Source organism: Aplysia californica, unplaced genomic scaffold (genome assembly GCF_000002075.1).
Source record: "Aplysia californica isolate F4 #8 unplaced genomic scaffold, AplCal3.0 scaffold00661, whole genome shotgun sequence".
NCBI classification, from domain to species: Eukaryota; Metazoa; Mollusca; class Gastropoda; order Aplysiida; family Aplysiidae; genus Aplysia; species Aplysia californica.
The window spans coordinates 271,414-284,833 of NW_004797931.1; the positions used below are offsets into that span (position 1 = coordinate 271,414).

Here is a 13,420-nt window from a genome sequence, read left to right on the forward strand (position 1 = left end):
ATCCAGTAACACTGAAAGAAGCCCTCGTGGGTCAAGAAGAGACATGCAGTTTCTGGGACACATGAAAAGACATAATGATAAAGACATTGAACATCCTGTGCCAGGTGGAATAATAGAAGGCTAAAAGGAACAGTTAGACCAACCAACCCCCCCCCCAAAAAAAACACACAAAAAACACCCCACAACAAAACAACAACAACAACACAACAACAAAAAAACCCACCAACAAACCAACATATAAAACAAAACAAACAAACAACAGCAACAAAACTTGCTTTGACAACTTGTTCAGGTGGGTGACGAGGAAAGACCAAGACTGTAGGCCTTTAACTTTTGTTTTTGAGAGCACCGGAGCAGTGAAATGAATGACGAACCATTGTAATCAATGTCAGTTTCACACCTGACACTTCATGGTGGTCATATATCATGTATGCAAGTTTGCATCCCTTCCAGTTATCAAAGATAAGTAACTACCTGATTCAACAAGGAATAATAAAATATGTGCATCGATGTATCTTGGATAGACATGTAGCCTACTTGATTTACCGAAATGTTCTTTTGTTTAGCAAAATAGGACAAAACCAATACATGTACAACAAACAAAAACACAACACGTTATGTTTTAGCTCATACTTGGGGTTTGAAGTTGAAGGATTGGCTGCATAGCACAGTAGTTACTTGGTTTATAGTAGTGGTGGAGGTAGTAAGCTCCGATCACTCTTTGGAGACGGTAGAGCCAGAGGTTCGCTCTTAAACATGTTGGTGATTCTGTTAACGTACCGTTTTGTTCTTTTTTTTTCTTTCAATGTATGTATTCTACACCGCCATCGACAGTATTTAGATAATCTTGGAAGCGGGCTTCGACTCTACCTGTCAGCGCTAATTCGGGCTGAGAGTTGAGAGGGATAGGCTTACAAGGTCCCAGCAGCAAGACCGATGGTCGACACTCGATAAAATTATTATTCACCCCTTATCAAAATCAAACATCACGAGCTGTCGAATCACGCTGCTGTCAAATTGCATTTCACTTTGCTGCATGAATTACTGTGGTGGCTGTTCTTTTTTTTCTTTTTTTTTCTGTGCGATTTTAACGCCCACTGGACAGAAACCGACGTAGGTGCTCTTGAGTGTATAGTGCGAATGAAAAAAGTAGAGAAAAGAAATCAGATTAAAGACAATACACCAATGTATATTATGTGCAAGTCTTCACTAGAAATTAGTACACAAAGTGGGAATATAATATGTTCTTTCTGTTATCCTAGTTGAATCAGAAGTAGAGGGGTGGCACCCGAGATCTCTTCCTGGTGTCACTGGATTTATATACCCCCCCCCCCCCCGTCTCTACCCCCAACCAGTTCGAAGCTTGCCAGGGTGGAAGAAATGTATGCTTACACATTTTTGGGGGTATTGTTTTTATTGTTGTTGTTGTTGTTGTTGTTGTTGTTGTTGTGTGTGTGTGTGTGTGTGTGTGTGTGTGTGTGTGTGTGTGTGTGTGTGTGTGTTTCGGAGAGGAATAGCTGGGGAAAAATCGGACGGGAAATAAATAAAAACTTGTCTACAGTGTCCCCAGCCTCCCGTTTGATATCTTAGTACCATGGGGTTTTCGAGGTCAAAGCTTGAGGTTCAAATCCCAGGCGGAGTTGGAATCTTTCTCATCCTTCCAGGATCTTTAGCTGGTCACCAGAGTGGAAATATTCGCTTCACCTTCGAAATGATTTACACCGAGCCCATCAGGGGGTTGAACTTCCAAAAAGCTCCCCGAAAGACCATTTTTAAAGCTTTGTGTTTTGATGATGGACAGAATAACTTAGGAAGAAAAAAAGGGTCACCTTCCCCCCCAAAAAAACAACCCCAAAAACAACAATAACAGCAAATTAAGAGGAGCATAGAAGGCTGCACCATTTTCCATCCAATCTTCATGAAATTTTCACTGAATGAAGAGAAGATAAAATACTAAAAATTTATTGTTTGAATTTTTGATATGTAATAGATTTTTGCTGGTGGTGTCCCGAGTGTGGATTTTTATGGAGTTTTTGCAAACTTGAATACTACCTCAGGAAAAAAAAAATCATTAAAAATTTTCTAATTCGTTTAGGAACAAATCAAAGACATATTTTTAGATCTAATGTTTGCTAACATGCACGCAAAAAAACAATATTTCCATGGAAAATAAGTGCGGTATTCATTACATAAGACATGTAAAAAAAATCCAGTAAGGCCGCAGTATCCAAGGAAACAAAACTTTTTTTCAAATTATCATGCTTGTTATATGAACGAAATTTGGTAAAATTTGGTCCACTTATAAGCGAGATGGCCTTCAGGTGCCCCCCCCCCCCTTAATTATTAATTTTTGCAGATACGTTGGTCTGCCTTGGCACGGCAGTACAGAGCCCCCCCCCCCCTTAAGTGAAGAAGAAAAAGAAATAAGGATGAAGATGACTTGTGGCTTCTGCTATGGCCAATGAGATCAACTCTGTGTATAAAAGAGTCTGCTACATTTTGAGCATTTAAAATCTTTATTTCCACTTGTAGATGTGCGGCTACATGCTGGCTTCTCTCTTGGATTACTGGGCTCCCTGAACCACCATCTACAAACTTTTCGACTGGTGCATGTACGAGCATCATAACGTGTGTGAGCGTCTGTTTAGGCGTGTATTTCAACATATGTTCCCAAACGGACACATGACAAAAAATGGGAAAAAAATCAATTTTGCCATTTTTAATACAGTGAATTTATTTTGATATTTCATGAAATTTCACCTCAATGACAGGAACCAAAAAACTCATAAATATCATATTACAAATCATACCATTCAAAGTCAAAAACTATTTAAGTTAACAAAAGACCCCACTTTCAGTCACCAAGCATTCATACTTTGTCCACTTACGAAAACATTTCCAAAAACGTGAAGTTATAGAAATTGAAAGTGAGTCAGAGCTGGTGAAAAGCAAATGTGAACAACAACAACAATGACAACAACAACAACAACCCAAGGTGCTGATCTACTAAACGCAAGCCTGCGGTCCAGACATGTGCAGTGAAAGAAAAACAGGTAAAGGTAGTAGGTCAGTTCATGTATTATGCAGCAACAAAAACTAGAACGTGAGCCAGACAGGAGAAATGTGACATATATATATATATATATATATGTATGTGTATATATACCAAAGTGTAAGTAAAGTAAACTTATCTGATGAGAGCATTCTGTAAGTCAGAGTGACCGATGGAGTGTAAAAATGTCAGCATAAACTATGCAGGAGAATAGATGAGAATCTGTAGACATTACTGTTTTAACCAAGCGACTTTGCTTTGTGACAATTTGCTACACTAGATCTCCCAGACCATTACCATAAAGGTGGCACAATAATTTGTTTCTGTTGTCAAATGCCAGAGATTTTAGTAAGCTACTGTTCACTGTCTTTGGATATCATTTTGTTTCTACTCTCATTTATTTATACAGTTCCACTTTATTTGTAAAAATACAACAGATCAACAACCGAAATTAGGCAGTTTACTACTGAACCGATACAAAACTTGTTTCAAAAGGCTCTTTACTTTGTTTGGTCAGAGGAGGCCAATGTTACAATTCAAGAAAGGTTACTTTGAGGAAAAAAAATTCAGAGTTGATGACTTAAAACACCCAAAAAATGTTAGAACTAGCTTTATATTTTGTCCACGTACAAAGAAAGTGTGTGCGTGTGCTAGCCCTCGTGTATGTGCATGTGTGTGTGCGCCAATGCCAGCATATGTATGTGTGAGAAAATTTTGTTTCAATGTATGCACAAATCGATTAAAAGAATAATGGGCTGTCACTTTGTCACAAAAAATAAAAAACTATATCTGCAATCTTTACTCTCAACTCAGTCACATGATTTGTGAATTACAGCAGCAATTTGTACGAGCATGCTACAGAAATAATATTTAATAGTAAGCCCATACAGACCTAATACACCCATATGTGTACTGGAATACATAATTGTGCGCTTTCCTCCCCTGTACATTAATTTAACAAGTCTGGGAACAAAAACACTCAGACTCAGAGTAAAAATAACAGGAAGCTTTTGGTCCACAGAGATGATGTGCAAAAGTGGATAACTCAGCATTTGCTGGAAAACTAGATGACTTACATTAATATGAGACCTTAGTTTTCCCTGCAGCAGTACATTACATTGCGCAGGTAATTTATATGTTTATAGAGATATTTTCACACACATTTTGTTCGCAGGTTGCATTTGGATTAAAATGATGCTCCATTTTTTTTCTTCAGTTTTATATGTTGTGTATCAAACAGATCATGACTTTGTGCGGTGGAAACAGTTACAGTTTGAACTACGAGAAGACGGTTTAGGGGGTTGGAAAAACTGCTGCGGCACAGCTAAACTGTTGTGGTGGCATACAAAGCAACAGCAAACATTCTATTTTAAGCGCGGCAAACTCATACCATATGTTCTATAAGTTATACGTATCAACATAACAATTCATAATTATTGCACTTGTCAACTCCAAATAGTTGAGGCGAGGGCTCTGCTCAAACAGCAGCAGCCAAAACCTGCTCGATAAGCACAGCCAGAGTGTCATTTGATTTTAGTTTATCCACAGCACGCTATAAAGTAACAATAATTCAAGCTTGCATCAGCGACCTGTCTTTTAACAAAGCATACAACCTAGAATCTAACTACCACTCATAGTCACAATGGTTTTTAACTATACCGTGATACCTACCCTTCTGTCTCCGGCTGCACAGAACTTCGTATGAAGGTATTTGTACTAAAAAATCACTTTCACAGGATCACTTAACAACAACAAAAAAGACTACCTAAAACAATAAAATTCTACCAGATCTATGTTGACATATTTTGTCTGACAGTCACAGCATTATAAGTCTCTTGAAAAAAAATAAAATTAAATGCTGTACATCAATTCACACACAGGCAGAAACAGCAAAGGAACAGACCAAGCTGAAATGTCTACAAAGATCCACTAAAACTCTCATCATCTCATAGACATGTATAAATGTGTACCACACTAACTGGTGAGTTAAAAATAACGGTAATAACCTATAATGATCTTTACAGTTCTATACACAGCTTTTCCAGAAACGAAAAAAAAACCCAATCACCCCTCTCCAATAGACACTTAAAGCACAAATAGCATATCTTCACAACATCATTTTTGGTATCAATTCCTATCATCATCCCTTCATTAAATTGACGGACAAGAAAAAAAAGGGCACATAGAGAGACATTCAGTCAACTCAGACTCTTAAAGTGTGTAAGTGGGCAGCGGGTGAGACAGTGACCAACTTAATTAACTCTCTGTTGATCTGAGATTGTTCAGTTTCAATGGACATAAACTGGACTTCATTAATCTTGGTTCTCACAGCACATCACGGTTATAACAATTTCAGAACTCTATTCTGACACATGACACTCAAGCTCACAAGCCAAAAACAGATAACCTCGAGTACATTAAAGTGATAAATGTTTCACCGTTTTCATTTAGCACTGGGAACAAAAATGGACACTTAAAATTGACAGGCAGAGAGACTGACATCTCAGAGGAGATAATATCAGCAACACGAACAATATTTGCTAATGTATAAATAAAAATGTGTACCTACATACAAAGAAGCATAAAGGGGATTTATCAGTGTAAGATGTGAAAAGAATAAAATAAAAAGCTGATGGGGAGGACTGGGTTCGCGAATCTTAGAGGGCTATCTGTGTAAAACAGTAGAGGATGCAGGAAGATTTGTTCTGACAGGTGGATGAATGAATGCATGTACAATGTAGCTGATTCTGATACAATGTAAGTCGTCCCATGTCCCACAATGAAGTGTTGGGAGTAAGGGGAGGCGAGGGGATTGGGGGTGTTTCCAGTGCAAAATGAATTATTGACAAGTAACAAAAGAATTCTGAAAAATCACTTCAATGTTTGCAGTAAATCATGAACATCAATTTTTATAAGAAAAGGGCAAAGGTCAACTTGCTCCACATAACAAACAGAACATTTGGCTGGTTACTTCATATTCTCACAAACTAGAGGGGGATAGAAGCTACAACTGTATAGAGCTTGCCATTCCACTTAAACATTCTCCCATTCTGGCTATTTACAGGATCATATTCTCTGATCAGCTCCTCTCGTAACTTTTTTGGGAACCAGAACCACACACGAAAAAAACCCTATTTATACAAAAAGCTAATAAAACTTCACCTTTTCAAGAAAGTGCTCCCACGGGAGGCAAGTTTGGCATTGAACTGGGGTGGGCCTTGTTCTTTAAAAACTCTTTTAAGTGACTCATGTTTGCAAGATTCAGAGCTGGGGTCTTCTATGTACTCATCACAGTGGGTCTTTGAGGAGACTAGAGGAGGGCACAACTTGCTGAAACCAAGACTGACAGTTGTTGGGAATAGTTAGGGTCTATTGGAAGGGGGGGGGGGGAGGGAAGATGTCTATCTGAGCCAAATCAACAGCCCAGGATCCATATCTTCTATATTCATAAAACCTGGAACTGAGAAAAACGACTTAAGTACTTAATATTTTATACCATCGAGTGTTCACAGAAAAACAGTCTGATTATATATTATTCAAAACAATTTTCATTTAACTTTGTGCTTTAAACAACAAAAAAAAGAAATCATCCTGAGGGCAAAATACTGTATCAGTAGAATATAATGAAAAGACATAGACCATTTGTATGTATTGACATGACCACAACATCATAAATCCTGTTGTCAATCTACATACCATCACTATTATTTTCCAACAGTTCTGCAACCTACATTGGCAGCATGTATCTGTTCAAAGCCCAAGAAGCAAAAGAACTAATATACAGGTGGAATCATGAGGCACATGTTACCTCTGTTGGGACGTTCCCATCTCCCCCAGACGCTCTGGCTCCCCACTATCACCACAAGAGACTTCAGACGTAGTATCACCAGGACCTGACTATCCCTGAACTAGCAACCACTGATAAAACTCTCAACACATTCATCATACTTCCTTCTCAGATGCAATTACAGGCTTTCAGTCTTAGTCTTACACTGGCAAGGCATTACAACAATACACACTGGGGTGGCTAAAAACAAATATATATCACTAAACAGGCAAAGAAAGTATTAAGAAATCCACAGGTATGCAATTCTTTCAGCACGCAGTCTCTTCAGTTCATCCTTATAAATCACCAACCTCTTCAGCTTTGACATATCATATTGGAGTTGGGTCATCACATTAACAACACTGAGAACAATGAAGAGATCAGAAACTTTGTACAGGCTGAGAGTCCCAGCACACATAAATTCAGTGGAAATTTCAAGCGCAAAACATTTTCACAAAAAGTATCTCCCTCAGCTTTCCCTCACCTGAGATATCAGTAGGGTTCATTCAATCCTCACCAAACTAATCATTAAAGATTTAACACAACAGAGGTTAACCAAAACATATCACGGCTACAGGGAGAGTTAAAGTTTGCATACACAAGGAAAATCAACATCCTTCTTTTTTTGTTTCGTTTGATTTCTTTGTCTTATGCAAATTACTTTGCAAAGACACTCGTCTATTTAGGATAAACCAGTTGTCTTTTATTGAATGAATCAACCTTTTCATGCAGATTAGAGTCACTTTTCTTTATTTCTATTTTGCTGAATAGGTTACCAGTATTGGAAATGTGTTACAAATGACCATAACTTTTTGCTGTCATTACAGCACAGTCATCCTGTGCTCCTTTCAGCTAAAAGGCAGCATAGCTCAACTTTTCACCTCTTAACAGAAAACATGCTCATTTACATCACTACTATATTCATAACATTCAAATAAATTGATGTATTTAAAACCAAAGGTAGCCCTTTGAACTTATGGATCATTTTTGAAACACCAGTAACCATTTTCTTTAACAAACATGTTATGAATATTTTTATGCTTCCCTTTTTCATAAACAAAGACACAGTAACTATGAACAGGAGCTACTGTGCAATATTTAAGTCGGGTCATGGCCGTGGGAATGAGGCACTGGACACGAATGGCTACACAGGGTAGTAATAAAACGTTATTTCAAGGAATAATACGTTTCAGATGCTGGTTCTCCATTGATGCACAAAGCAGATCTGAGACTTCTCTCCATGAGAGCAATGGCAGACGACTGAATATGAGACAAGACATGCGCCAAGTCGCACGAACTACGACTGACACTTCCAAAAGAGTAAACTCCAGTCAAACCCTAGGTCTGCTGATCATGCATTACAGGCATGTATGTGAACTGTACTTGTGACTGCATTGAACATTCTTTGAACAACAACAGGTCTACAAACCCGACCAGAATGTCCTCAAGTTCTCTATGATTGTTCTGAGCTTATACACTGCTAATTAAAGTTACTTTACTAGGTGTTGCACATTTCAACTCTGACTAGCTGCTGTGCAACAGCCATGGCTGTTCCTAAGAGTACAGCAGATATACGAGTCTTCAGATTATTATAATATTTCTTTTGTGATTCTGACAATGCAGTTTCCGTCAGAAGCACAGGGCAGGAAACAGATCCATCAAGTACAATATATTTTGTCTTTGCATTGAAAACATAATAAATGGCAAACCATTCGGTGAGAATAAAATACTGATCATAAAGACATTAAAATTTTTTACAGTCGACACAGTAATTGATTGGTGCTCCAAACATCAGATATCGCTAGGCACTACTTTCCCTCTTCTTCTACCAGATGAAGAAAACAAAAGTTCCAAATACAGGTCTTTATATGTAGCAAAATCTTATTTTACCATAGTTCAATTCTTTCAGCTGAAGTAGGAAGAAACTTATTTAAAGAAGAAAGAAAAGAGAGCAGTCACTTTACAAATCTCAGTCAAAATACCAACAAACAAGGACAAATGCTGGCACAGATAAAAAAGTTTGAAAACTTACAAAACACAAGCACACACTCGGGCATAAATGTGTTTATAGATATTCCTGAAACGCTTAAAAATGTGTTTTCTCTCTCAGTCTAAAATAAGGAACACCTCATAATAAAAAAAGGATGACGTGAAAGCTTGAATAGACAGTAAATCAGGAAAAAAATCTATGATTACTTCAATATTTCACAGCATTCCTACTTGGGAGCACATCTATCCATACATTGGCACCCAAGCCAAACACAGTCCTGCCCTGATTCAGCTCTTATCTCTTCAAAATGCCATCACGCGCTGCACTTTTCTTTGGCTAGAAGTTCACAGTTACAAGTGAAATCGAACATCACTTACACAGCGGCTAGAGTCCTACTGTTTTCTTAATCCAGGACTGGTTCAGTTATATTCAAAAGGTAGAACATTTCAGGAAAGTTGGACAGCTAGCCCACATATTTTTTAAATACCGGACTTCACAAGTTTGACGACTCAACAAGCAAAATGAAAAAACAAACAAAACAACCCCCCCTCCCATCCCAAACCAAACCCAACCCAAACAAAAGCTAAAATTCTGTGATAGCCACTGCCAACAAAACAGTTTCAATATGAAGTATCCTGACTAGTGTTTTTGTGCAGCTTTTTTGTGTCTTAAATACAATTTGTACGCAGGTAAAGGTGCAATATGTAAGTGTATAACAGATTTTCAGTATCACTTGCTCACCACTGCACTCAGGCATTCTTACATATCTTCCATCCACACACAGGCAGCAAAGTAAATTAAATTACAAACTTTGTATAGTCACATGCTTTTTTTTAAAACGGGTATTTATACATGCATTGTAACAGTACAAGCAACAGTGATGCAAACAGTATCAACATTCTACAAGTAAATGCTTGAAAATAAAAATGTTCACAACCTCCAAAAGGAAATCAAATAAATAATAACAGCTACTGAATATGTTTGGTTGGCATGAAGGTCCTCTGTGATGGAAGAGTGGAGACAAGTTACATTTATAGCACAAGCAATATGACACAGGGCTTACACAGAGAAAACCACACAAAGTAGGAGGAAAAGAGAGGAGTGGAAGGGGTTAGGGTGAGGGAGATATACATTTTCTCCCTCATCACATGCACAAACTAACAAATAGTGTATTACACTATTCTAGGGTCTGTAAGTATCAAGACCTTCTCTCTGACACTCGTATATCTTGATTAGGGTGGCTGACATGTGACAGAAGGGGGCAGGAGGACAAGAGAAAGTGGTGAAGAGATTGGGGGGCTTACTAACAGCTGTGATGAAGTAGAAGAGTTGGAAATATCTTTGTACTGGTGACCTTTATCAGACAGATCGCGTCAATATATGAAGAGATAACAAAAAGGAAAAAAATAACTCATAATCAATTCTATAAAATCCAGAAAGTACTCTGCAGTCTTAGCTGATGACATGCTGGGCGACAAGATTTCTTCCTCTTTTTTGAAAATACAATATGAAAATAAAAAAAGGCTATCCATTTGCGCACACAAGATATTCAGATCACTTTCTCCCATCCCCTCTCCCCTCGCACCTACAATACACCATGAAAACAAGTGAATAAAGACTTTAGTTTTGATGGTCTCAGCTGAATAAAGCAAAACAAAGAAACAATGACACTGATTTTAACACACACATGTAGGGCTGCTTGCTTTCATCACGGGGACCGCTCAGTGTCAGCAAAAAGCACACACACAAAAACTAATCAAAATCCATAATAGCTTCAGCTTCACATTATCATCACAGCCTCTCTGTAAGTGGATTCTGCTACCCAGACAAAAACACAACGTGCCCTCTGAGTCCAGGGTCCACAGAGCATGTCCACTAAATGCACACCGATTAAGTAACCTCTGCCCTATCCCATGTCACAAAGTGCAAGGATTAACACACGCTACACAATAGAGCCACAATCTGGAGCATCGTACACTGCGGAATGGCAAAGTGGTTGTCTGCCTCTGTGTAGCAGCAGTGCCTTTCTATGTCTTGGCAAACAAAAATAAACTGATGCACTCAAACGTATCCCATACACCATTGCTGGTGTTTTGAATCCAGAAACTTTCAGGTCTGAAAGACAGATCACCCTTGTTGACTAATGTCACAAGTTCTCCTTCATAGATTCTGAAGAGAAAAACTTAAAACCATTTTTATTTTGACAACTTTTGAGTTTTCTGGGAGGATCCCATTGACCAGTTTCAACCTATTATTAATGCTTACCTTCATAATATACATCTACAAATGTTTGTGTGTGTGCATCTATGGCTGAAGGCAAGAGTTTGACAAACATCAAATCTTCCCGGTGGCCTTTGTCAGAGTCTTGCATTCAGCCATCGATACCCCCCCCCCCCCCCCCACACACACACACATATTATATATAAACATGCCACCGATAAATAATGAGCACATATTTCTTCACTACCTAGCACATCATAGGTGGTCAAAATACCCGCTCTTCTTATGATTTGTTCATAACTCTCACCCCGTCTCCACACCACTTATACAACCAGCTGTACGTTGCCTTTTGTTCATTTGTTCATCATTTCCCAGGCATATATAAACGCACCACAGGTTTCCACTTTTCTCTTCACAACCCACCTTCACTTGACCAGGTCATCTCACATTGCTCAGAAAGCTCAGATCGAAAAGTCGAAACACACTAAAACCCAGCCCTGTTCAGGCACATTTGTGGAACAGACACTCCATTAGACATTATCTCCCTGTCTGCTCACGAGAGAGGTCTAAGAAATATAAAGGTCCAGTCTGTGTGTCAGTCCTGAGATGTAACTTCCAGGTTTTAGTGTTGCTTGAGACTGTCTTCATCACACGTTCCATGTGTCCAGGCCGGGGGCGTGAAGAGTCACTGGATGTCTCTCTCCCATTTCGAGAGTCACAAATCAGAATAAGTTAACACAAAAATTGTTAAATCACTCACACACCTACACGGCTGGAGTCCTGAATACAGACAAAACTAGTAGGGAGGGGGGGAGAACAGCCGGGAGCGAAATGGAGACGGGGATTTTTGTAAGTGGTGGAGGCGGGGTTTATGACGTTTATGGACTACAGTCATCATCATACAATGCCCTCCATGAAACTGGTGTCAAGTGACTGGATGAGGGTGCGTATGAAGCCCATCTCCTTGCGTGTATTCTCGAAGATGACTCGTGGGTCGTCGCTCTCACAGCGCAGACAGTTGGGCGCCATCACCATGGCCAGGTTGTTCACGTCCATCTTGGTCACCGCTGCATTCTCCGGAGCCGCAAACACCTGGGACACATAAGAAACAAAACTTAAAATGCACCAAAACAACAAAACCCCATCATCCTCCCAGGACAGACACACTTTAAATTATACCAACACAACATCCCTCTGACCCACCCTATAGAGTATCTGCGATCAAATGTGACTTGTCAGTGATCCCCTCAAAAATCTGCTTTTAGCTTTCAAGATTTTCCATTAATTGAAATTCTCTGCATTCAACATAATTTCATTCCAGCTTGGTATCAAAGAAGAAAACTTAAAAAAAAAAAAGCAGGGAAAAGAAGTAGTGAAAAAGGAACAAATAATGGGAATATAGCAATGCTCCCTCATCTTAGTGTGTCCGTCTGTCTGTCTCTAGTCTTATCGAAATGTCCCCAATCGCCTCAGTGTATAGGTCGTTGTCTGTTAGTTTGTATTGACCCATATCTGTTTGTTCAAGTCAATGCCAACCTACCTGAGTCCCAGTCTCTATCACAACCAGCCCCCACTTGTATCAGCCCACCCTCAACCCTCACCACTTGTATCAGCCGGCCCTCAACCCTCACCACTTCTATCACCGGCCCTCAACCCTCACCACTTCTATCAGCCGGCCCTCAACCCTCACCACTTGTATTAGCCGGCCCTCAACCCTCAACACTTGTATCAGCCGTCCCTCAACCCTCACCACTTCTATCACCGGCCCTCAACCCTCACCACTTGTATCAGCCGGCCCTCAACCCTCACCACTTGTATCACCGGCCCTCAACCCTCACCACTTGTATCAGCCGGCCCTCAACCCTCACCACTTGTATCACCGGCCCTCAACCCTCACCACTTCTATCACCGGCCCTCAACCCTCACCACTTGTATCAGCCGGCCCTCAACCCTCACCACTTGTATCACCGGCTCTCAACCCTCACCACTTGTATCACCGGCCCTCAACCCTCACCACTTCTATCACCGGCCCTCAACCCTCACCACTTGTATCAGCCCACCCTCAACCCTCACCACTTGTATCAGCCCACCCTCAACCCTCACCACTTGTATCAGCCCACCCTCACCCCTCACCACTTCTTTCCGCCGGCCTTCAAGCCTCAACCCTCCCTCCTCCTCACCTGCAGGAATCGTATGAGGTAGCACAGCACCAGCCTGTTGATATCCGGCAGCTGGTTGACGATGGAGATGGCGGCATCAGCATTGGCGTAGTTCTCCACACACTGCTCGTAGAACTGTGCAGGGATGAGCGGCTCGTACAGCTCGCGGTACC

At 40.0% G+C, this 13,420-nt stretch overlaps 1 protein-coding gene across 3 annotated transcripts in view; it reads right to left on the reverse strand.

Moving 5' to 3' along the window:
• Positions 1-2,708: 2,708 nt before the first annotated feature.
• LOC101863056 overlaps positions 2,709-13,420 on the reverse strand; it is a 51,249-nt gene continuing 40,537 nt past the window's right edge. For all 3 annotated transcript variants that reach the window (XM_005108117.3, XM_005108119.3, XM_005108118.3), the window contains 2 exons: positions 13,269-13,420; positions 2,709-12,180 (listed from right to left, as the gene is read on the reverse strand). The exon at positions 13,269-13,420 is cut by the window's right edge and continues 110 nt beyond it. In XM_005108117.3, the coding sequence (XP_005108174.2) occupies positions 11,986-12,180; positions 13,269-13,420 (347 nt within the window). In that variant the 3' untranslated portion in view covers positions 2,709-11,985. The remainder of the gene's footprint in view (positions 12,181-13,268) is intronic.